The sequence below is a fragment of the Borostomias antarcticus genome (assembly GCF_949987555.1).
Source record: "Borostomias antarcticus genome assembly, chromosome: 23".
Classification (NCBI taxonomy): domain Eukaryota; kingdom Metazoa; phylum Chordata; class Actinopteri; order Stomiiformes; family Stomiidae; genus Borostomias; species Borostomias antarcticus.
The window spans coordinates 1,355,836-1,381,266 of NC_140256.1; the positions used below are offsets into that span (position 1 = coordinate 1,355,836).

Here is a 25,431-nt window from a genome sequence, read left to right on the forward strand (position 1 = left end):
GCCTCAACCTCCCAACAACTGTCCACTGTGGACTGGTTGTTTTGTTGTTGTTTCGGAGACCCCCCCCCCCCCCCCCCTAAACGCTCTCTCTCTTCTTCTGCATTCTTCCGCGCGTCCCGTTCTCTGGACTGTACCTACTGTCGGGGCGGGGGTGTAATAAATCCGCCCCCGCGGGGCAGGGAGTTGCATTCTTGCGCCGTCGAGAGTGAGAGCTGTGGAGACTCATTCACCGAGGACGTATAAAATAAACAAAGAAGTATGGGAGAAACGCTCGGGCGGCCATTGGGGGGTCATCAAAGCTGGAGGAGGATGGACAGAATGTCTCCTACCCTTCTACAACAACCGATGCTTTCAAAGTGAAATGCGTACCGACATACAAAAACATGTTGTTGTGTCACTGATTTTATGCAACATTGGTGGATTGATGTGTTTTAATGTGTCTAGGTGGGCGAGAAATGTACAGTTTAATTTGAATTGGAAATATATTTTCACCATTTTTTTTTTTTTTTTTTAATGCGTGTGTGGTGTGGTGTGTGGTGTGTGTGTGTGTGTGTGTGTGTGTGGGTGTGTGTGTGTGTGTGCAGGGCTTGAAGCAGGAAAAAATCATGTGCCTGAAAATCTAAATGCATCAATCTGGTGCACTTTGAGAGTATTAATCAAGTATCAAATCAAGAAGCTAGAATAACAATTTCAAGGTTTTGAAACAATGAATGAAGTTGTAATGAACTATAATGATATACAAAATCATGTCTCAGTGGATAGAAAAGAAGCAAATACTGGAGTAACTTCAAGTGCTTCCTTCTAAAAGTAACAATATGATTCACGAGAAAACAATATTCCTGCACCAGAATATTCCCGGGCCGGAAAACCTCAAGCCCTGTGTGTGTGTGTGTGTGCGTGTGCTTGTGTGTGTGTGTGTGTGTGTGTGTGCTTGTGTGTGTGTGCGTGTGTGTGTGTGTGTGTGCTTGTGTGTGTGTGTGCTTGTGTGTGTGTGTGTGTGTGTGTGTGTGTGTGTGTGTGTGTGTGTGTGTGCGCTTGCGTGCTCACTTGAGTTTGGGCTCCCGCCCCTCGCCGGTGTACTGCCAGCAGATGAGCCCGATGAGGTCGTGGACGCGGGCGTTGGCGATGGTCACCACCGTCATGGGGTGCAGCTTCTCCTGGGCCGGCTGCATCGAGAGGTAGACGTCGATCTTTTTGGTTGCGGTTGTACCTATGTGGCCCTGTAGTTGAACGAGAATAAATAAAAAGGCCTCAAAAAGTGTTGATCCCGGGGCGCCCCGGTAGCTCACCGGGTAAGGCGCGCACCATATGAAGGGTAGGCCTTGGCGCGGCGGACCCGGGTTCGATTCCCGGCTCGGGTCCTGTGCCGCATGTCCTCCCCTCTCTCTCTCTCCCACGTTTCCTGTCTCTCTACACTGTCCTATAGCATTAAAAGCTGAAAAGCCCTAAAAAAATATCTTAAAAAAAAGAAAGAAAGAAATGTTGATCCCCTCGTGGTGAAATGAGTTTGTGAACGCGCAGGTCGTGATCCGAGCGGAGGTTTGGGGTTCCACAAGCACATCTGAAGATGGTGTTTACTGCTCCCGGTAAGGGGGTGAGGGAGGCGCTGAGGGAGCCCGCTGGCGTCCCCTGTGATTAAGCCGCTCTGCATAATTACCCGTGGCGGCGCCTCGATCCTCAGGCCTCCCCCTGCGTTATTGTGAGGTGTGGATTCGTAAGACGAGCAGAGAAACGCTTAAATTATACGCCGTCAACCTCCGGAAGCTGTTTTATATTCCACCTTCTAATGACAACATGTCTGCTGTGTGTTCCGTCACCGCGGGGGGGCGGGGCACGAGGTGTTCACTCCCCCAGCGAGCTCGTTCAGCGAATCACGTCTGGCGGGTATTGACACAAATACAGACCGAGGCGGCGACGGCGGCGGTCGCAAGAACGCACTCGCTGAGGTCGAAGTCGTATCAACACGGCGAGACGACGCCGCGTTCAAACTGTCGTTTAGGAGCCAGCGATTACTCCATTTGTCGTGCCCCACTTTGTCCGTGCGTGCCCCTTCCTTTAACTTCCCGTCTCGAAAAAAGTGAAGCATACTAGAGAAGGATGGATTGCCAAGTATGCTCTTTTTTGAGAAACAAGGTCACAGATGTACGGTTTGACCCTTCTCCGCCGAGTGCGTCTCTTGCTGATTCTTAATCAAGTGAATAATAATAATAACAATAATAATAACGTCACGCCACTACTGCTCGTCTCAATAAAACCGCGGGGATCAATCAAACGGAACCAAAAGGGGGAAACAGGGACGCTGGTGTCCCCGTGAAATGATACACAATGACAATTCTACGAGGTAAAAACGCAACACCTGTCAGGAAATGAAAGAGGAGGCTATTTGCGACGCGGAGAACAGGTAGAAGTTTTTCGGGGGGCCACGGTGTGAGGGGAGGACCCAGGGCTGAATGTAATACATGATGGCAGCACGGTCCAATAAGATGAGGTCTGGAAATTAATTTGACCCCGGGAGATTCTTTTTTTGTTTTTTTTCCCTCCCAGGTTCACGAGGAGGAACGGAGGGAGGGAGGGGTAGAAAGAGAGAGAGAGGGAGAGAGAGAGAGGGAGAGAGAGAGGGGGAGGGAGGGAGGGAGAGAGAGAGGGTGAGCGAGAGAGGGAGAAAGAGAGGAGGGAGAGAGGGGGAGGGAGGGAGGGGGGGAGGGAGGGAGGGAGAGCGAGAGAGGGAGGGAGAAAGAGAGGAGGGAGAGAGGGAGGAAGGAACAAAGACGAGAGGTTTCGTCGTCGTCTTCTGTTCCTCAACCAACGCCGGTGTCAGAGAACAATAACACACAAGGTTCTCCTGCGGTTCCACCCTGGCAGGACTAGCAATATCATATCTACAGTACCGTTGGAAGATCCGTGTTCCAACTGTGAGCAGGCGTTCCAAACATCCCTTTACTTGTCCTGGTCTCCCTCTGGAAGCACACGCTGACCCACTCGTCCTAAACCACATTCCCATAGACCTAATCATTCATCGAATCGTTAATCAGAAAACTGATACTGTTGAAACTTGAGTTTGGCAATCACCCCCCCCCCCCCCTCCACCCCCCACATATGTTTGATTTCATTTGTTTATGATTTCCTCATGCAATCAGGATGGGGAAAAAAATGCAGGCGTTCTCATTTTCCAACTTAATGGTACTGCATTAAGCCAGAGTCAGAAATCAGTTAAGTAATACATTACTTATTCAGAGGGGGGGGGAAAGATACATTACATTACTGTATCTGGGGGGGGGGGGGGGGTAGCCTTCCGTTCCATCAGAGACAAACTGCATTCAGAAAAGTCCACAACCTTTTTACTAAATTGCAGTATGAAATGTGGTGTTTGGGGGGGGGGGGGGGGTGGGGGGGGGGGGGGTTCATTAGCTTCCTCACATAATGGGTTTTATACACACATCATGCTTCCCGTTGACAGCGGCAATTTCTTAAATCACACATTTATTGTTTTATAATCATGCCAGAAAGCCTGAGTTGGAGGCACTTTTCTACTGACCCGCGGATAATGAAGCATCAAGCGTTTCGACTGACTGGGAGCGCCAAATTATGAAGTCATTTGGACCCGAAAAACACAGTTTTTCCCCATCAAAGGCGGCCCAGATGTTTCGGGAGGCTCCGGGCCACGGGGTAGCTGGGAGAGGAAAGCTGCCGTCATCCGCATTGTGATTGTGGGCATAACTGCTCAGCGCGTACACACACACACACTCACGCGTACACACACACTCGCACGCACTCACACTCTCACACTCTCACACTCACACACTCACACACTCACACACTCACACACTCACACACACACACTCGCACGCACTCACACTCTCACACTCACACACTCACACACTCACACACACACTCACACACACACACACACACACACACACACACACACACACACACACACACACACGCACGCGCACGCACCCACACACACACACACCTCGCCTTCCTCTCCCTGACCTGGCTTTTGATGAAGCACTTCATTATATGATTATATGACACACAAGAAAAACATAATAGCTAAGCAGTTCCTCTCCAAGCCTCCAGTCTGTAGCCTCCTCTCGTCTGACAGACAGAGTGCATCATGGGGGCGGCTGTAGCTCAGTTGGTAGAGCGGGTCGTTCAGTGATCGAAGGGTCAGCGGTTCGAATCCCAGCTCCGACTGTCCACATGTCGAAGTGTCCTTGAGCAAGACACCTAACCCCAAATTGCTCCCAATGAGCAGGTTAGCACCTTGCATGGCAGCTTCCGCCATTGGTGTGTGAATGTGTGTGTGAATGGGTGAATGAGAGGCCATTGTAAAGCGCTTTGAGTGCCGCTAAGGTGGAAAAGCGCTATATAAGTGCAGTCCATTTACCATTTTTCTCTGGTCCAGCCCCTCCAGCAGACTGAGGCCTTGTGGACCAACGCTAGTTTGCATTTCAGCGCCGGCTAACCCGAGTGTTCGCTGGTATCTGAGCCAAACATACCAGAACCCAGGGACTCCCAGCGCTGGGAGTATTCTCACGTCATTCGTCCAAGAGGCCCCAGGGGTCTCGTTTATAAAGGTTGCATAAAGGTTGCATACAGGTTGAAAACAGGCCTTGAAAGAGGCGTACGCAACTTCTCCCGCCAAAGTGGGGATCTATGAAAAGCACACTCGACGGGATAATGCGCGACCCTGTAACGGCAGCTCGGACCCACGCCCGCGCACATTCCTGGAGAAATGTCAAACTGCGACTTCCAGGGCAGAAGGATGAAACTGGAGAAATGCTTTGAAATTGATACCGAACTTGTGTAAAATAATCAACATGGCCTCTCCCACACTATAGAGCTCCCATAACATGACGAGACGTAGAGACGTGAATTCTTTTGAGAAGTTTGACTGCTTGTGAATAAATATTAGGGTGTGTGAAAGTTTTCACGTCTGCCATCAGTCACTATGTTGTCACCGTGTTGATTTTGCTAATGTCACGATGAATAAATCAATGTAGTTGCAAGCCATACTATTTAAACCTGCTCCGCTCACAGCAGATAATGGGCAAACAAGATTAGGATAATCCAAACGGAGATATCTGTTTTTTGCAAAACGACCCCTCAAATATGGTCTACATTTTAATCAGGAATTTAATTGGATCTGTACGGTATAGAAATTAGTTTGTCGATCACGAGGACGAACAAACCGCTGGGTTTAATTAGGAATACGAAACCCTGTTGAAAGCCACCAACACATGTAGCCAAATCTAGTCTACATTGTGCCCAATATTTCAGTAAATTATGACTTTATTTATGTGTCATAAATAAGGTGAACAGGAGGACAAATTATGTTTAAATTGATGCCGTTTTCAACGCCTCAGTCTTGCACCCGCCACACTTTCATAATATAATATTCTAATCACAGTGGCACATCTTAATATCTACACAGTGACACGGATGCGGATTGAACCTATCAGAAGCTAGAATGTTCCCTTTACGAGACCGACGCCTCGCCACATGGCCGCCACGGTTTTCCTTCAATCTCCGCCACGCACTTCGATTTCAAAACGGGAATCTCCGTCGTTGTCGTGAGGCAGTCATAATTTATGAATGGATGAATGAGGCGGTTCACTGAACATTTATAGTCAATTATGGGCGTGTTGAGGGCGGGATGCAAGGCTGATCAATGTGTGCAGATTTCCAGATGGACTGTGATTTATAAAGGGGTAATTGGGTGCAGGTGTGTGTACACGGTTTTATAAATACATTTTTTTGTGAGCATGCCATTTGGGGGTTTTGTGCTCATGCACACTGTGTCTGGATTCTGCGGTGTTTTCAAAATGAGGCACCACATTTGCACCACATTTTGGTAGATGTTTAAGTTGCAGATCTACGAGGGGGCCGACAACACCGATAGACAAATAGCTGAACTGCGCAATCTTTCCGGATTCTCAGCCAATGAAAGGCCTTGATTTCAGCTGCCACCTAGCCCCAACAATACCCCCTGTAGCCCCTAGCCCCAACAATACCCCCTGTAGCCCCTAGCCCCAACAATACCCCCTGTAGCCCCTAGCCCCAACAATACCCCCTGTAGCACCTAGCCCCAACAATACCCCCTGTAGCCCCTAGCCCCAACAATACCCCCTGTAGCCCCTAGCCCCAACAATACCCCCTGTAGCACCTAGCCCCAACAATACCCCCTGTAGCCCCTAGCCCCAACAATACCCCCTGTAGCCCCTAGCCCCAACAATACCCCCTGTAGCACCTAGCCCCAACAATACCCCCTGTAGCCCCTAGCCCCAACAATACCCCCTGTAGCCCCTAGCCCCAACAATACCCCCTGTAGCACCTAGCCCCAACAATACCCCCTGTAGCACCTAGCCCCAACAATACCCCTGTAGCAGCTTAATTGCAGCCCTTCGTTAAGCTTGGAAGCGGTGAGCCTCAGCACGCTAACGAGCAGATAAGTTCCACCGTCTTGACTGGCGCCGCTTTCGATTCCACGCCTCCCGCGGCGTTGCCGCGTCCCTCTGAACGACGACAACGTGTGATTAGCTCCGTGGGCCGGAGCGACTCGGGGAGGAAGCTCCTTTGTAAGCGACAGTCATAAGTGCGGGGTCTCTTCCTCATCCTGTGGGGCCCCTGCCCCACACGCCCCAGGCCCACTGTTCTCACTACCCGCCGTGGTTCATACCCACTGAGCTTCAGCGTTGCCAAGCTGGGGGTGGTGGGGGGTGGTGTGGGGGCGGGTAGCCGCACTTTTGGGTGACTGTCAAGTCAACCCCCCTCAAGGCCAAATTATAAGTTGCTGTTTGGCAGCGGAGTAATCATCCAAGGGGGCATGAAAGCTGGGAGGTCTGGCAAGGAGTGTGTGTGTGTGTGTGTGTGTGTGTGTGTGTGTGTGTGTGTGTGCGTGCAAAAAGAAACACTGTGTGTCACATTTACGCGTCTGAAGTGTCAGTGAAAGTGAATATACACACTGTGTGTATTAATTATGTTCGCAGCTCTGACGGTGCAAACCCAGCCGACCGGCCCAGGGCTGCATGACACGGCGAACGGATGAGCTCCGTTGTGTTAGATTTCCTTTGAACTCGCCATCACTGTGAACATTTATAGTGTCCACGTTGCCCTGAGCCAACAACCCCACCCCCCCTACCCCCCCCACACACACCCCCACACACACACAAAAGAAGACAATTGTTTCACGTTGTTTTTGAAGCAGACTTTGTAACAAATCATTCCTGATGGAAAAATAAATATAAACAGATTTGCGCGAATGTTTAAGAGCCTTGATAGGCGCCAGACCTGTGGCGAAGCAGTTTACGGCTTGAATATATAACGTATAAAGCCAACCCCCAACCGTTACTGTTAATGACACAAGACGGGGTTCAAATGGAGGGAGTTCTTCCTTGTGACCGGATTATTTACCGAGACGCAAATACATACTTAATGATCTCACCCTCTCTCCCTCCCTTCAACCGTCCTCAACGGAGCAAAGAATAAACATGAAATAAAAATAAAAATCACCCACTTCGTCTCTCAGTCAGTCTTAATAGGAGAGATTATCAAGAACAGATATGGCGAGGGGGGGGTGAAAGACTTCATTGTCCTCGTCGGCGCTTCGTTGCGCAACTCTACAGAGATATCGACCTCGGTTGTAACGCAGAGAGCCGGAGTGAAAACAATGAAGGGGGAAAACCCATCTTCTGGTACTCTACCTGTCGGCACATTCGTCTCAAAACCTGCTTTCATTTGATCTGCGTCCCCCCCCCCTCTTCCCACCCCTCCCCCCCCTCTTCCCCCCCTCCCCCGTCATGCGGGCAGATTCGATTGTGGCGCCGGTGCTGTTTAACGGCTGCCAGCGGGAGGGCCGGGGGGGTTCTGTGTAAACATCTGCCCCGAGCACACGGACGCCTCTCATTACTCCGCTCTTAAATCAAACCGCCGCCATGAATCTTTTTACCTGCCAGCCCCGCGCTCGCCCCGGCGCGCCGCCCGCCCGCCCCCCCCCCCCCCAGACAAAGACGGGCGCCGCATCAGGCGCTCTTCTTCCGAAAGAGGGGGACGAGCTGCGAACCCGACACTTGTGCACGAACGCCCGTGCGCGAACCAGCTGCCGCGTTGACACCGCCGGTGACGTGCTTTTGAGCAGGCTTGGCAAATCGGTCACCAGATGTCCTCGAGAAGGGAACGAGAAAGTGCCAGCTATTTGATCACACTGAACACCCCCCCACCCCCAAAAAAAGTCTTTAATGAAAAAAGTAAGAGAGATTTTTTGGCGTTGTGTTTCAGTAATGCTATGCTAACACAGCCAAGGCTTTTAAGCCGGCTTTCAGGGCCGGAGACAAGAGATTGGAGTCATGCATTATAAAAAGCAATCTGTAATGTAAATATTATTGCTGATATCGAGGATATTACCGGGGCTGAAGGCTGGCGTTGTACCCTGACGCCATCGAGGGAGACATTTCTTAGCATGAATCAAAGAGTATTTGTTTAATCTGAGCCACCAGGTCGTCTGCGAGCTGCAGATGCACTTTGCCACGACCTTTGCCCTTTCCCACAAATCCTTGTAAAAGGCCCGAGCAATTCACCCTGACATTTATTCCACGCGCAATTCTGTCAGTCTTGCTCTTTTCTCCCGATCGTGCGAGTCTGAGCGCGGAATGACAGAAAGAAGGTCACCCGGCCTTCGGAGACTCGCGCCCGTGTCATTAGCCACGAGGAGCGGCTCCGCGACTGTCACATACATCCCGAGATAGATCCCCGGGTTTTGGGGAATTACTGCGTAAGTGGTTCTAAAATGGCACGAGAAAGACAGGCTGGAAACATCAGGGGAGATATCGGACAGGAACCGTTAACGCACACTTTTGAGGGTAGGAGAGAAAGTTCTAGAAGGCTTTTTTTCTTTGTCAAAATGTGTAACTGCTAGATAGCCTGCTTGGTACTTCACGTTATTTTCAAACTTTATTCTACTACTTTATTCTACTTTACTCTACTATTTTACAGTAGCCGACTAGTTACTAGTTGTATTACTTAAATTACTTTAATAGAAAGTACCAGGCTAATAACATGTGATTTTGAAGAACAACTGGAAGGTACCAGAACCTTCCAGAACAGGTAACTGAAGGCTACAGTACACAGCACAGAATACATTTTTAGCAAACAGTAAAACTGTAAAATACCTATTAATTTTCTTCAACAGACCAACACTTAACTAACAAGTAGGCTTCAGGTTTTCGAGGTATAAGCACTCGTTAATTTTTATATTTTTTTAAATAAATAAGAGCGAATGCGAGTCACCTTGCCGTCGAATTTGGAGTATTCGTTGAAGGGGTTGTTGAGCTGCTGGGGGCACTGCTCCAGGCGGAGGGAGAGGGTGGACTTGGTCCCGGTGCTTTTGGGCCGATCCTTGAAGTCCCGCTTCTCAAACAAAGATCCCATGTCCTCCACTGAGAGAGAGAGAGAGAGAGAGAGAGAGAGAGAGGGGGGAGAAAGGATGAGGTGCGATCGACCAGTTCTAAGTTAAAATAAAGAAAACAATCATTCTGGTTGGAAATGAATAGGGCTGGGTTAAAAAAATAAATTAATCGATTCTGAATCAAATGATTCAGAATCGATTCATGAATCCCAAAATCGGTCTTTTATCGAATGAATGAATGAATGAATGAATAAATGAAGGAATGCATAGTTCATTAATTCATTCATTCTTTCAATGATTCATTCATTTTTGGAAATCAGTATCGATACCCAGCCCTAGTATTGATGTGTTGCATAACTTGGCAGTCATGTAATTAAGGTTACATCGATATTGAATCGAATCGAATCGTGATAATCGATTCCAAACCTTGTGAATCGGAATCGAATCGATTCTTGAAATTCGACTCGATACCCAGCCCTACCTCTCTTATAAACGGACAGAGAAATACGTACCTGATTGTGAGGACGACCTCTCCATCCACTGAACGTTTTTGCATTTGATCTGATTCTGCCGTTCCTTCCTCAGCCTTTCAAGTCTTTGCGCTTTAAAAGAGACAAACAGAAGTACCAAGTAAAGAAATATTCCAGCATTTAAAACATCATTTTGTTTTTACATTTAAAACCAAAAAATACCCTTCCTTTCATCGCCGTCCACTGACATTGGTCAAAAGCAATCACGAACTTACCTCAGAGAAATTCAAGGTGACATAACAACACAGAATTCAAGGTGAAATAACGACAGGGAGGTTTGTTTACAGTGCGGGCGTGAGGGGAAGCTGGACGCTGATGGCACAGAGCATCTCTGAGAGGTGTGAGATTCGCTAAGAGTAACGCTGGAGGGAAAGGGATCACTCTGGCCTGTGTCAATCCTGTCTGCGCGCCAACACACACACACACACACACACACACACACGCACACACAACCTCACTTTCAACCCCCCCTCCCCCACCTCACACAAACATAATACACACACACACACACACACACACAACCTCACTTTCAACCCCCCCTCCCCCACCTCACACAAACATAATACACACGTGAAAGTACGCACCAAAGCAACAAAAAATTATCTTCAGCTTCCTGGAACAATGTGCATCTGTTACAGTGCACACACCACGCTAGGCCTACGCACGTTCTACCCTCTTCTCAAAACGTTAGGCCTGTATATGTTACACCTCTCCTCCACACCTGTATACCTGTATATGGGCGGCTGTAGCCTAGTTGGTAGAGTGGGTCGTTCAGTGATCGAAGGGTCAGTGGTTCGAATCCCAGCTCAGACTGTCCACATGTCGAAGTGTCCTTGAGCAAGACACCTAACCCCAAATTGCTCCCAATGAGCAGGTTAGCACCTTGCATGGCAGCTGCCGCCATTGGTGTGTGAATGTGTGTGTGAATGGGTGAATGAGAGGCCATTGTAAAGCGCTTTGAGTGCCGCTAAGGTGGAAAAGCGCTATATGAGTGCAGTCCATTTACCATTTATACCCGAGGCCCTATATGATACACCTCTCCTCCCATGAATATCGTGGCCCTTCCCTGGCCCCCGGGTTCTTACCGGCCACCCCGGGCTTCTCGCGTCTCTCTTGCTGACGTCCTGGTGAGACAGGCGCTTCAGGTCAGCTCCTCAGAGGACTCTCGTTGGACATCGATACTTTAACCCTTTACCTTCCAACCCAAAACCACGGCCGGCGTCCAGAAACACAGCCCCCACGGCGAGTCGGGGGAGCCAGAAGGAGATGGTAGAGCCAGACCCCTTTGGACTCCCTCCGATTCTTACTTACCAGTTCTTACTTACCAACAGCTTCAAATTAAATTAATTATTTATTTATTTTTTTCCATTAAGCAGGGGGAAAAAAGTCTGTCTGAATTTTTTTTTTCACTTACCAGCCAGGTGGCTGGTTAACCAAAAAAGTTTGAACCCCTGCACACCTAACATTTCAAAATGGTTAAATGTGGTCTGCCCAATCTGGACTCTCATTGTTACCCAGTCTACGCCTCGTTAACTCAAACCCATGGCCCCATTGGTATCAGTGGGCTCTGTGGCACACGAGCACTGAGAAAAACCTTCTAATGGAAATCACTTGTTCTTTTAAGCGTTTTAATTCGTTACGCTACTCAGAGGCTGAAGGTAAGGCACGAGAAGGCCAAGTCCGTTCAAACGGTTAAACACAGCCGTTTTAAATGTTCAGCTAAGCCCAACTTTAAGAATAAAGACGTGAGATCATAAACTAACTCCAGGAAGCGCCCAGGAAGTGAGAGGGTTAACATGGAGGGAGCAGCAGTGAGAGGGTTAACAGGGAGCAGGCAGTGAGAGGGTTAACAGGGAGCAGGCAGTGAGAGGGTTAACAGGGAGCAGTGAGAGGGTTAACAGGGAGCAGTGAGAGGGTTAACAGGGAGCAGTGAGAGGGTTAACAGGGAGCAGTGAGAGGGTTAACAGGGAGAAGTGAGAGGGTTAACAGGGAGCAGTGAGAGGGTTAACAGGGAGAAGTGAGAGGGTTAACAGGGAGAAGTGAGAGGGTTAACAGGGAGCAGTGAGAGGGTTAACAGGGAGCAGTGAGAGGGTTAACATGGAGCAGTGAGAGGGTTAACATGGAGGGAGCAGGCAGTGAGAGGGTGAACATGGAGGGAGCAGTGAGAGGGTTAACAGGGAGCAGTGAGAGGGTTAACAGGGAGCAGTGAGAGGGTTAACATGGAGCAGTGAGAGGGTTAACATGGAGCAGTGAGAGGGTTAACAGGGAGGGAGCAGGCAGTGAGAGGGTGAACATGGAGGGAGCAGTGAGAGGGTTAACATCCCCCAGGCAGTGAAAGGGTTAACAGAGAGCAGGCAGGTTCCATAAAAACAATCCATTTCATTTGGGCAACAGAGCGAACAAAGGAATAATTTCCATTTACATACAAATCAAGCCACGGCCACCCCCTGATTACGCTGCTTCTGCCCGACACTGAGCGCCAATCGTCCGGAAAATAAAGAAGCCCCTGACAATATTTATACATTAAAAAATATATATATATAAAAACAACAATGACATGGGAGACGACGTAGTAGACCATGAACTCACACCCCGAGACCATGAACTCACACCCCGGACGCCATCAACCCAGACTTCAATTACTTCATGAAAACATGATGTTTTGATTTTTTCAGTGCCTCGACAAAAAAAACAGCCAAACTACAATAAGCAAACGGGATTTGAACTCACAACCCTCAGGGAGGAAGAGGGTTGTAGGTTCAGTGCCCTCCTCTCCGTTTCTTACACGACCTGGAGACCCCCCAGCCGACCGGATTGACCAAGCCAAGCCACTGACAATTCATGAGTAATCTGTCATGAACTATGAATCCTCAATGACCAACAGTGTATTAGACACTGTTAACTTATTAGTGTGGAGTGGAGTTGATAATAATCATAATAATAGTAATAATAATAATAACAAAAACAACAATCATAATAACAACAACAATAATTATTATTGTTGTTAATATTATTATTATTATTCCACTGACCATCTCCCTTATTCAGCCACTGAATCAAACTGATTATAAATTCATCCGCTAACCAAATTAAATTGGCCCAAGTCCCTGTCACTCAAGCCAGGGGCACCCTGGCGCCTAGGTGTGTGGTCGCGGACACAGTACAGAGAGTGAAAGAGAGAAACGTCCATCTCTGAAAATCACCACCCTGAGTACACGGACGAGACATCACCCCGGTCGATGGGTATCCTGGGATGATGGACAGGTAGAGGGGGTTTTGACAGCAAAAGAATGAAAGCTAAAATAGTTCCTCATTAAATAGGTTTGACCCCTCCATTGTCACCGCTCTCCCCTATGAGACTATTACTGATTTAGGCGAAGCTTTTCAACTGTACAATTCTACTGAATAAGGGTTGTTTCATCATATCACATACAGATTACCCTAATATTAGGCTAAAGTACATACTCCCTCATTTGAATGCTCTGTGAATTTGTTCACAGTGACCGGTGTGATTTTCAAAGACAGACTTAGCAGCATGAGTGGACCGAGGTCAATTCAATTTCAAGTCAACCAATTTAGAAAGTGAATTCCAGATCAGCTACTGGCCTACTTTCATCATGAGCAGGTTGAACTACGAGGATATTGACCCTGCTTTCAAAACCATTCACTTCCTGTACTGCCGCGACCTGCGTCCTGCGGCACGCCGTCGGTCAAGACAAGAGCCCCTCCCTGTAGCGTGAGCCACTGTTCAGTAAAAGCTACCCGCTGAAGAGCCACGCTAGACGGTCCACCTTGCACAAACGTGTGGAAGGTGGGGCGCGGCCGACAGAGCATTTTGTCCGAGAACGAGTGCAAATCTAGGAACAGTTTAACCTCCACTGTCTACAGTATGGAAAGGTGTCTGGGCACGGCCTAAACCAACGCCAGCCAGCTCCTAGCCCTTCTCAGTCCTGTTGTCGCATTCCGCTCGCTCATGCCAGACAACAGTCCCTTTCCAGCTCCATTCACTTCGCCGTCAAAATAAATCGGTGTCGGCCTATTTAGGAGAGGCGCTCATATTTACAAGTGTCAGATAAACATGAAACTTCACTTACCTAAGCAAAAGGGTCTATTTGAACAAATGCTGGGTTTTGACGCCTCGGCGCTACCGTTAAATTATTTAGACGCGTTCTGTCCGAGTGAAATTATTTTTCCGAGGCAGTCTTCTTCTGTGGTGGTGGCGGTCTCTTTGAAGCTTCAAAGCACCGCCACGACCACAGAAGAAGACTACCTCGGAAAAAATAATTTCACTCGGACAGAACGCGTCTAAATAAGTTATTTCATGGTAGCGCCGAGGCTTCAAAACCTGGCATTCGTTTGAATAGACCCTTTTGCTGAGGTAAGTGAAGTTTCATGTTTATCTGACACTCGTAAATATGAGCGCCTCTCCTACATTCGAAGTCCCAGCTGGAGGTGATGTCCATGGACTGGGAGAGGTCGAAGGCCTGGCTCTCCCCCATGCCGCCCCCGCCGCTGCCCCCCTCGCCCAGGGAGCCCGACCCCAGCGACCCGCCGCTGCTGCCGGGCACCGCGGCCAGCTGGCACCTCTCCAGGTCCACGTCGTGGTCGATTAGCACCATCTCGCACATGCCCGTGTCATCGCTGGTCACGTGGGACTGTCGGATGTGGGCCAAAATAATGGCGGGGTTGTCCAAGAAAGCCATTCTTTGGGGGTATCCGTCTAGACACTGATCTCTACTGTATCATTGGCGAATCCTGCCGTCAATCTGCCTGTAGGAGACGCGTGAATTAGTGGAACCGACAGTCTCTTTCCACGGCCAGGCTCTCCACACACTCAGAAAAGGCACTGCGGGCCTGAGGTAGATTCTTTACAGATAGTTGAATTAAACGCACCTTTCCAAGCACCTTCACGCATCCCAATCGTTTTCACATGCACACTCCCTCATATTTCTTTTTATAGCGCATGACAATAGCCTACCTTTTTATGCCTATAACAACGCTTTTAAAATTCAAATGGACGTAGACGAGCCTAAACGAAGAGATGGTAGCCTATCTTCTTGGCAGCATCTCTTTTGATAAATCCGTCTCTGCTGAAGGTGCGTGTGGTGGCAGAGGCGCGCATCCCTGAGAGGGGCGGAGCTCCGGTCTCCATAGACATCTTGTGTTTTTTGTTGCTCCTCTCCTGCATTCAGTCCGTCACGTCCGCGCTGGTCGACTGGCACCTTGTCAATCGCTCAGTTCTACCGTCGAAAGCCGTCATGCAACTATCGGGCTAAGTATTTTGACGTAAATATAAGAATTACGCACGGTTTATCGATGCGTAATGATACCGTTCCAACCTTTTTGCCTACACTTTAAACTTTTAAAAGTGGCCAAATCGTTTGGCGTTTTTTTCCTCATCATTATCATCAGCAGCAGCATCATCGTGTTCACCGTTGCTGCAGGTAATGCATCGCAATTTAGGAGGAATCGGAAAAGAGCGTCCGTCCGTTGACTGACGCCTCCACCTCCAGTGTTTTTGGCTGTTTGTGGAGTTGCGCTTGGATTGTTGGTTCAATGGGAATCCTGGAAGTTTGAGGCGAGACTTCAACGAGGATGATGCCAAGAGAAAAACGCACGGTGGAAAATACAGTAGTCCGACACTAGACGGGCATTCGGCCACCTGCGAGAGAATTCCTACCTTTCTTCGTCCGGCTTCACTGTTGCAAATGATCACAGATTGTAGTAGAGTCGTCGTTTCTAATGTATTCTCTGTGAGTTGAAAAGTGCAAAAGGGGAATATTCCCTGACATTTTATACAGGAGGACATCTCCTAATATTCGACCTGGTGTCGATTTGGTTACAGGTTCTATCCCGTGTGTATGTTCTGAACTGGACAATATCACGTATTTATGTGATTGAACCCGCATCCACCGCTCTTTTTCCGTGGCCGAGAGAAGCGCATTGATTGTGTTGCGGCAGACATGGAGGAACAAGCCCGGATCATGCAGGCGCTCAGCGGCGTGACTCTGGCTGGGCACTCGGTCCAGGGAGGCATGGGACTACCGCCGCCTCACGGACACGAGGGCTCGGACGGGGACGGAAGAAAGCAAGACATTGGGGACATTCTTCATCAAATAATGACAATTACTGACCAAAGTCTGGATGAAGCGCAAGCAAAGTTGGTCCCTTTCCATCCTATAATTAGGCCTATTATAAAATATTGTGATGTGATTATTCTAAACTTAATTGATACCCGACTATGTTCCCCAGTGGGGCATATAGGCTTCATGGCCAAGTTTTCATACAATTAATAGTGTTGTTCAAGAATCAATACCTGGAATTGATCAACACACACTTGGCATTAACTGTTCCAACTTGTTTCAATACAAAATTGTATCTGATCAAATTGGAGCCTAATTTGCAAACTTTGTCTACTGTGTAGCATTAGTAATGCAATTGCGTTTTGCGCATCAACTTTTGTTACACATAATAATCCTCTTTAGTGTTGAAGAAATAAACACATGCCATTGTTGACGGTGTCATATTATTCCATATTTCTAATATCATGCTACATTTGTAACTGTTACTAACTATGCATTATTTTTCTATTAACATAGGAAACATGGATTGAACTGTCACAGAATGAAACCGGCGCTCTTCAGCGTACTCTGCGAAATCAAGGAGAAAACAGGTGAGAAGCACACTATCCCTCTTTGTTCTTATTTTTACTCACAGAATAGAGCGGCAACACAATCATTTATTTCAAGCAATTGCAATCAGCATCTTCTACCTACCCGAATAGCTCCAGGCAAGACACCCGCGTGTGTCATCCAATGCCACCGGTGCACATTTCTACCTCCACACCGCTGTAGTCTACCGGGAGGGAAGCTCACATTGTTCCGTAGAGATCACATCCCGCCCGGCCGGGCCGGCGGTGCGCTCGGCCCCTAGCATCTCTGTTTTCACTCTGTCCGAGTGCCAGACAACATGCAGTCTTTTTTCGCAGCAGAACTGGACATTTGATGCCATTTTTTTTGCGAAATACCATTCATTTGGCATTTGTCCATTAACATAGGCCTATCTATCTAACCCTTGGGGATTTGTGGCCTTTATGTATAACAGTAGGCTGTGTGATACACACATTCCATTACTAAGCACTATTAAAGATGTTTGATTGAGAATCAACTTCTTTAGGCTATTCAAGAGCATCATTCTATTAAATCGGATAGCTCATGCTATATAAGAGCTAATGTTTAGTTTACGTTGAGATGGTGAGAGACAGGAAGCAGTCACTAGGGTGAACAGCCAGGGACGTTTAAACAAGAGATGTTTCTCTCAGTGACCTGAGAGGAATTCCTAGTTAATGCAGACAGAAAGGTTTTAGGGTCAAAATTAAAGAGACTAAGGGGTCAGTGACCATGACCTGGAAACAGCTGTGAACAATTCTGAATTAGTGATTTGTAGTTATGGAGTGATTGGAAAATCGTAACTTAACTGTAAATTTAAAAATAACTGAAGTGTGTGTGTGCGAGTGCATGTGTGTGTGTGTGTGTGTGTGTGAGAGAGAGAGAGTATGAGTAGGAGAGAGGAATCAGATGGTAGAGATGAAGGAAGAAGGAAGGAATGTGAAATGCCAGAACGTCAATGAACGTCATGCAATATTTCAACAGTGAGTTTGAGCCAGTTCAGAAGAGCACACACACACACACACACACACGCACACACACACACACACACACACACACACACACACACACACACACACACACACACACACACACACACACACACATTTGTCTTAATACAATTATGGTAGTATTGGTTCCCTCCTTTAAGTGCACGTTAATACACCTAATTTTTATTTTAGGTGAAGCACAAACTACCAATAAAGTGTTGTGGCAGTTTGAAGTGGATGGAGATTGCTGACGTGCACGTATAGTAGAGTACAGTATAGTACAGTACAGGTTGCATGTAGGAATCTGTTCTTAACCCCAGAGTCTGGGAAACAATGCCATGTTGTGCTCTCTGGAAAACAATCAAGTGCATTCACTCCATAGTTTTTATTACAGTTTTATATGTCTCGTATGCCTTTTAGACATTTGTTGTAAATCAAATTTAGGCAGGCCTTGGCTTGCACAAGCTCTGCGTTGAAGGACTTTTCACTCGAGCTTGGATTGTTAACTGCGATTGGTCTGTATTTTTTATTTATTTTTGATGCCTTCTGGGGTTGAATCCAGGCCAGGGTTTGGCTGGTTGCATCTCTGGCAAGGATGCAGAGGTCAGTCTGTTGAGTCTATAGGTCTGTAACATTTGTGATGTAAATATGTATGAGGTTGACATACTGTAACTGGTGTGTTGCTCAAAGGGAGGACGTAGCCTGCTGTTAGCAGGGGAGGCTAGTTATACTGTAGGTGTTGTACTAGAGGGACTTAAATATGACTGGTCAATTTGTTTCAAAACATGAGGAAAAAAATAGTTTGTTTTCATAGGTCAAGCTTGAAAAATGAAGGAAAAATGCACTTTTCTCATGGAGGCGTATGCACTGGATAGACTGGAATGTGTGTGCCGTATGAAAAATAGGATAGTGACCATCCTGTGTGCATAACAGTGGATAGATTTTCTTTATACAACGGTATAGATCCGGTCCATTGTCTCTATTGGTCAGTTTTCATTCCAACCGTGGCGATAACCACGATATCCCTACGCTAAAAAGGAATGTTCGCACATCTTTTAATATCAATCCACCTCGTATTAGTGGCCTATATTGCTTGTTTACAAAGATGTGCTGTAGCATTGTCGTTGCCTGGCAACGTTCCCTTTTTCAGCGGAAGTATCCGCAAATTATTAAGAAATAGTTCCATTAAAATACATTTATTTAAAGTTCGTATTGTCTTTCTTTTTGAAATATTGACAGATAACTGTGGTAACCGTTGTATAAAGGCATTATGGAACTCAAAACCCTGGGATGTCACGGATATCGCCATGGCTAGCGGGGTGAATAGATAGAATTAGAATTGTGTTCTGTGTAAAAAAATAAATCATAGTTGGGTACGTTTGAAAAGGACTGACTCTTTGTTAGAAACAGATGCCTCAGAATGCAGGAGAGGAATTGAATGTGAAGTGTTTGCTTGGTAACCATGTAAACAAATGTAAAAAAAAAATATAATAATAAAAAAAAAGTTTGGGGACTGCAGAAGAGGAAGACAGGAGGCTTTGAGAGAGAACATGCATGTGCGTGAGTGTGTAAGTGCATGAGTGTGTGTGCGTGCGTGCGTGTGTGTGTGTGTGCATGCGTGAGTGTGTGTGTGTACTGTACGTGGATGAATAATCTGGAAACAGGGTAAATTGAGTAGGTAAGGTGATATTCACATTAGACACAAGAACGTGAGTCTTATTACTTTATTTTACTGCCCAGCTGAACTAGTGCACTGTACAATATATATTTACATGGTTTAGAGAGCTGTAGGCCTATACTGTAGAAAACACATAAGTGTGAGTTATCCTCCACAATAACCTTTTTTTATTGGAAGAAAGTAACGTTGCTGTCAAACAACATTTTGCATGAGGAGCCTATGGAGAGATGTGCCCAATATCTGAGTTTCCATCCCATTGAAAATAAGGACTTCACTTCCCAGGGGGCCGTGCCATGTCTAGGTGTCTGTCTCATCGATAATCCACCAGTGATTCACTCAAAAGTCATTCCATTGTATTCCTCGGGTTTAATCACGCTCATAGGAATACAGTAATTAGAGTTTTGTGACCAATAACATTATATGCTATGATATGAAGTTATAAAAGAGGATAAAGCTAATAGCATTGCTAATGAGCCAATTAAGGGCTGATGGTATGGTGTGTAAAAGGAATATACTCATGGCAGAGGACGTTGACAGAGGGATCCTTGCATTCTTCAGAGACGTATCTGATTTCATAGAAGCTCTGGTTGTGGTTCGGTCGTAAGCGCAGGCAGACACTGTCTGTCATTAGCCGTCGTGGGGTGTTACCAGTGTGTGGGGTACTACAGTACCAGTGTGTGTGGTGTTACCAGTGTGTGGGGTACTACAGTACCAGTGTGTGGGGTGCTACCAGTGTGTGGGGTGCTACCAGTGTGTGGGGTACTAGCAGTGTGTGGGGTACTAGCAGTGTGTGTGGTGTTACCAGTGTGTGGGGTGTTACCAGTGTGTGTGGTGTTACCAGTGTGTGGGGTGTTACCAGTGTGTGGGGTGTTACCAGTGTGTGTGGTGTTACCAGTGTGTGGGGTGTTACCAGTGTGTGGGGTGTTACCAGTGTGTGTGGTGTTACCAGTGTGTGTGGTGTTACCAGTGTGTGTGGTGTTACCAGTGTGTGTGGGGTGTTACCAGTGTGTGGGGTACTACCAGTACCAGTGTGTGGGGTGTTACCAGTGTGTGAGGTACTACAGTACCAGTGTGTGTGGTACTACCAGTGTGTGGGGTACTAGCGGTGTGTGCACCTTAGTTGTTTTCTGTTGTCACTTTGTTGTAACTCTGAAGAAGTTTCCCGATCCTCGTATTGGAAAGAAAGGGAGATCTTTACAGGAGGAAGTGAGACGGATAGAGGTGCTTCTCTTTGTGTGAAAGGAAATCTTGGCAGTTCTCTACAATTACGGGCGCAGGGCGTACCTGCCGTCGCCCCAGATACCTCCACTTTGATGTGTTAATTACAGAGCTGCTGCTGAAGGAGAAACAGGCTTCGTAGAGTCAGTAGAGTGAGAGTTTAATATTTTGAGCTGGAGCTGGAAGTTACATTCACAGTCTGACGTTATGAGGCACACGGTCGAGGCCTTAGCTTGGAGGATGTATTTGTATATCCTCCAAGCTATATATATATATATATATATATATATACTCTTTGTGCTATTTGTGGGAAGTGAGAAGCCAGTGCAGAAGAACAGGCTTTGGTGTCACACCTACCTGACTCCATCCTATATATGATCATTTTCTCAATCTGCAGTCGCATATTAGAGATTTGCATTCTGCCAAACACATATTCATAATGGCGTTCTGTATACGTTCAGGCTCGGCTAAATCAATTGTGGTCTTAGATTGTAATAAAGCAAAGTGAGGGCAATTGGAATCATTAAGTTGATTTAGCAGCCGACTCAGATTGAGGAGGTAAGCATTTCTTAAGCCTATGGGGGACATTTTGTCTCAGGGCAATCAAATAGAGAGCTAATGAGATGAATAAATCTGTCTGGATGTTCATTAGAGAAAGTGTGTGCCACTACTACCAAAATGATAATAACAACAATAATAACACAAATAATAACGATAATAAATATACAAAAAAAACTACAGTACATTACACATATTATTACTGTTATTATTATTATTATTATTACTACTACTACTAATAATAATAATAATTTTTATTTTATTTGGTATTTGTTTATTATCTATATATATATATAATAAACAAATACCCATCATTATTAGTTTTCTTAAGCGGATATATATATATGGTTCTAATACCCACTAATATCCACTATTATTACAGTTTTTTAAGCAGATATATACTAGTTTTGTTACCAGTTTGAGCACCCAATCAGTCACTGGCCATGTAGGCAGCCCTAAATAGAGTCGTGCAACACGTGTGTTTGTCAGGCACGAGAATGCCACTGAGTTAAGCTTCCGTTTCATGATGGACACACACACACACACACACACACACACACACACACACACACACACACACACACACGTCTGTAGAGTTGCTATGTTTTGCAACTAAACTAAATAACCGACCCACCTCTCTCTCCACTGCACTCCCGCGCTCGCTGTCATTGAGCAGCATCATCATTGTCCTCTACACAAGCTACTGTGTAGTGTGTGTGTGTGTGTGTGTGTGTGTGTGTGTGTGTGTGTGTGTGTGTGTGTGATGACAAATTGCATGCCACCTGCTGGCTGCTGTTGATAGTGTGTATTTCTGTGGGTAGTGTGTAGTGCTATCAGTAATTGGCCATTTATATGCCCCTAATTATGTAATTAAAAAGTCTGGTCCTGTCACCGTCTGCCGGGGACCCCTGCCGGTCCCCACGCCAAATATGAACGCTGTCAGGCCAACAGGGTCCGAGGAACATGGAATCAGACAGAGATACAGACAGAAATACAGACAGAGATACATAGGTTTGCTCATTTATGTGTTAGATGTAACTTTTTTTTAAACTACTATTCCTCTCATTTACTAAAAGGGTAATTTATAGTAAAATTAAAATAGTTTTTTTAGTAACACAGCAGTTGTTTTTTTCATTGAAAGATATGTGTTGTGAATTTAATTCTACAGTACTGTGTGTGTACGGTCTAGGATAAATGGTTTCAACTGAAAGCAACAAAACATGTTGATGCTCACAGGCACAGACTAACACGTCATAGCAACAGAAGAAAAGCTCGTAGTAGCAGTAAGATCTATTCCTCTGCTTTCTTCACGGCTATATCTCTAGTACTGCTCATACTGCTGAAAATAAAGACAGATATTACATTCACAACCCATCACAGATGCCGTATCTGGATAATGTTGTTGAATAACTTCAAATCAAAGGACTGTATATTTGTGATTTGTCATGCTGTTTCTCTGTTAGTGGCCGTGTCTCAGCAACAGGTACCGCGCTCATGTGGGAGCTTCCGTTCTGCGGCTCTGTGACAATAGTTGAGATGGACATTATGATCCAGTGGTTTGGAAAATGGACCGGAGCCTGAGTGTGTTGTAGGGTGAGATCGCTGACGTGATTTCAGGTGCTTCTCCAGGCACAATATGAGCTGTGTCTCCACGAGCCTGTTGGCTTGTTGTGTGTGTGTTCTATTAGCTGTACTAGTAGGTAGGCTTTGTGTGTGTGTGTGTGTGTGTGTGTGTGTGTGTGTGTGTGTTCTATTAGCTGTACTAGTAGGTAGGCTTTGTGTGTGTGTGTGTGTGTGTGTGTGTGTGTTCTATTAGCTGTACTTGTAGGTTGGCTTGTTGTGTGTGTGTATTCTATTAGCTGTACTAGTAGGAAGGCTTCTTATGTGTGTGTGTGTGTGTGTGTGTGTGTGTTCTATTAGCTGTACTCGAAGAAGGCTTCTTATGTGTGTGTGTGTGTTCTATTAGCTGTACTAGTAGGTATGCTTTGTGTGTGTGTGTGTGTGTTCTATTAGCTGTACTAGTAGGTAGGCTTGTGTGTGTGTGTGTGTGTGTGTGTGTGTGTGTGTGTGTGTGTGTGGGTGTGTGTGTGTGTGTGGGTGTGTGTGGGTGGGTGGGTGTGTGTGTGGGTGTGTGTGCGTGTGTGTGTGTGTGTGTGTGTGTGTATTCTATTAGCTGTACTGTAGCAGTGAAACCCCTGTTCGTTTCCACTGCATTTTAAACGCACACTTGTTCATTTGTGTTGCAAACCATTACTGATGCTACAAACTATGCTGGCTTGGAAACGATCTCGTTCCAACATCCTCCTCTCGGCTGCCACGAACTGTCACCCACGAACCTCACAACACAGCAGGCAAACCATCATTTAGCGTTAATAAAAGAAGAATACAGTTTTATATTTCTTCGTCTCCGTGCTCAGTCTTGAGTTTTCAGCGGTCTAGGTGTAAACACCCCATGTGATTGTTCCTGTCACACATAAGCTATGCTAATGAGCCTCCATGGCAACTAGCGCGGCAATTAGCATCATGTGACTATTTTTTAGCAGGTTAATTGCAAAAACGTTCCCCGCTGCACATCTGACTCATTAATTAGGCGTGACAGGGATGGTGGAATTGCATTCTGGGGGCTGTGACGGCAGCACTGGTCGTCAAGTCAAAGAGACAGTTGATTAGCGATACGCGGTCGCTAGCGTACTGAGGAAACTACAGTAGGCCTACGTGTTCTCTGAGGTAATGCGCCAGTCTGCGGCCTACAATTTTATTCTTGTTGGTAGTTATAAACTGTAGCAAACGAGGATGTTTTAGACTATATCTCTACATCCACTTAGCTCTTGACAGAGCATCCCTTTAAATCGCATGCCCTTTAAATCGCATGCCCTTTTAAACTGAAAGTGGTTTTACAAGTTTTGTAAATACTGCAGCTTATTTCCTCACAGGTACTAAAGATGCTTGTTATCAAGATACTGGAAATTAAAATGTCTTTAGCCCTCGTCAAACCCTCAAAATAACCTAAATGACCTAAAAGCTTTTTTTTGACCAAACAATGAATATAGGGCAATGTTTTGGTCAGCTTGACTTGTGGGCCGACTGTGACTGGCGCCCTGTGTGTAGCGCCCCATCGTTCAGGGCCAGACGCGTGAGGCGGGGGCCGACGGCGCTCCATCACCAGCGCTGCCCGTTAAAGCGCGGCGGCGCTGAGACCTGATGTATTTCCTCAGCCGAGTGCTTGTAGCACACAGGTCGCGCCAGTAAGAGAGACCCAGCTGATGAATTCCACATTGCCTCTGACGCCTCCACCCGCCCCCCGCCCCCCCCCCCTCACCCCCGTCCTCCAGGTTAACGAAATTGTGCTCAAGTATTGCAGCATTAAATTTTCATTTCCGAAAAGTAAATGTTCCGCCCCGGCGTCGGGCGCCGCTTTCAATATTTTACATCCCGCCCTCCCACGACACGTGTATACGCAATAAGTGCCGTTTGTGATGCGTTGTCATCCATAATTTTGTCACCGGGTATAAAAGCTTTCGAGTGCACCCACCCGCCACCGGCCCCAGCCCATATATTTCATGGAGGGGGAAGATGACATTAGCGAGGCTCTTGAACTTTTCTTGAATGTGCAATGTGCACACACGGCCATTTCCTCCTTGTATGATGGATTAAGGAATTATTGGATATTTGTCCCGATCTCAGAGCATCGTAACAAATACATACATAACTCATTCTTTCCTCACTCAGCATATTACACCCATTTGTATCCAGATATCCTGATTTCATAGCGTTTATTTGTATGTGGAGGCCTCAGTCTTGCAGATTTATTCAAATGAATTGGAATAGCGATTTATTCCGTTTTCAGACAACAAACACTGTCCCTGCGACATTGACGCGCAAAACAGTTTGTCAAAGAACACAGCGGTTTAGTTGAGGTGAATCAGGATGGGGCATCTGATGAGGGGAGAGAGTACTTCAGACTGAAGGCTAAGGGCGAGTTACAGGACCTAGGACCAGGAGAGGAAAAGGGCAAGTTACAGGCTAATGGTGGGGACCTAGAGGACCTGGAGGACAGAGGACCAGGAGAGGAGAAGGGCAAGTTACAGGCTAATTCGCCTTATTCACCTGGCAGCCATATTGGTCAGTCTGGGGTGATTGTGGGGTCTGATTGTTTTTCACTGCCGTTGTTTTCGCGTTTGGAAATACATGGAGGTGAATGAGCCATAGTTAGTCATCAGGTCTGGTAGTCTGGTAATGATGAGTTTGTAACCCCGATAGTTTATCCAGTCTGTTATTTTGACTATTTTGGTTCTTGAAGTGGTGTTTTTACAGCGAACTTTTAACATTGAAGTCAACGGGCACTTCCGCATCCGCACCCCTCATTACGTCAGACTGACCA

The 25,431-nt window shown here is 46.6% G+C and overlaps 1 protein-coding gene across 1 annotated transcript; it reads right to left on the reverse strand.

Annotated features, from left to right (window-relative positions):
- Positions 1-1,043: 1,043 nt before the first annotated feature.
- Positions 1,044-14,642, reverse strand: LOC311324785 (target of rapamycin complex 2 subunit MAPKAP1-like; the record flags this gene model as incomplete). The annotated part of the gene is made up of 5 exons (XM_084457378.1): positions 1,044-1,220; positions 9,292-9,440; positions 9,922-10,011; positions 10,225-10,251; positions 14,372-14,642. The coding sequence occupies 5 exons, from the start codon at positions 14,640-14,642 to the stop codon at positions 1,044-1,046; spliced, it is 714 nt and encodes a 237-aa protein (XP_084313504.1).
- Positions 14,643-25,431: the final 10,789 nt, after the last annotated feature.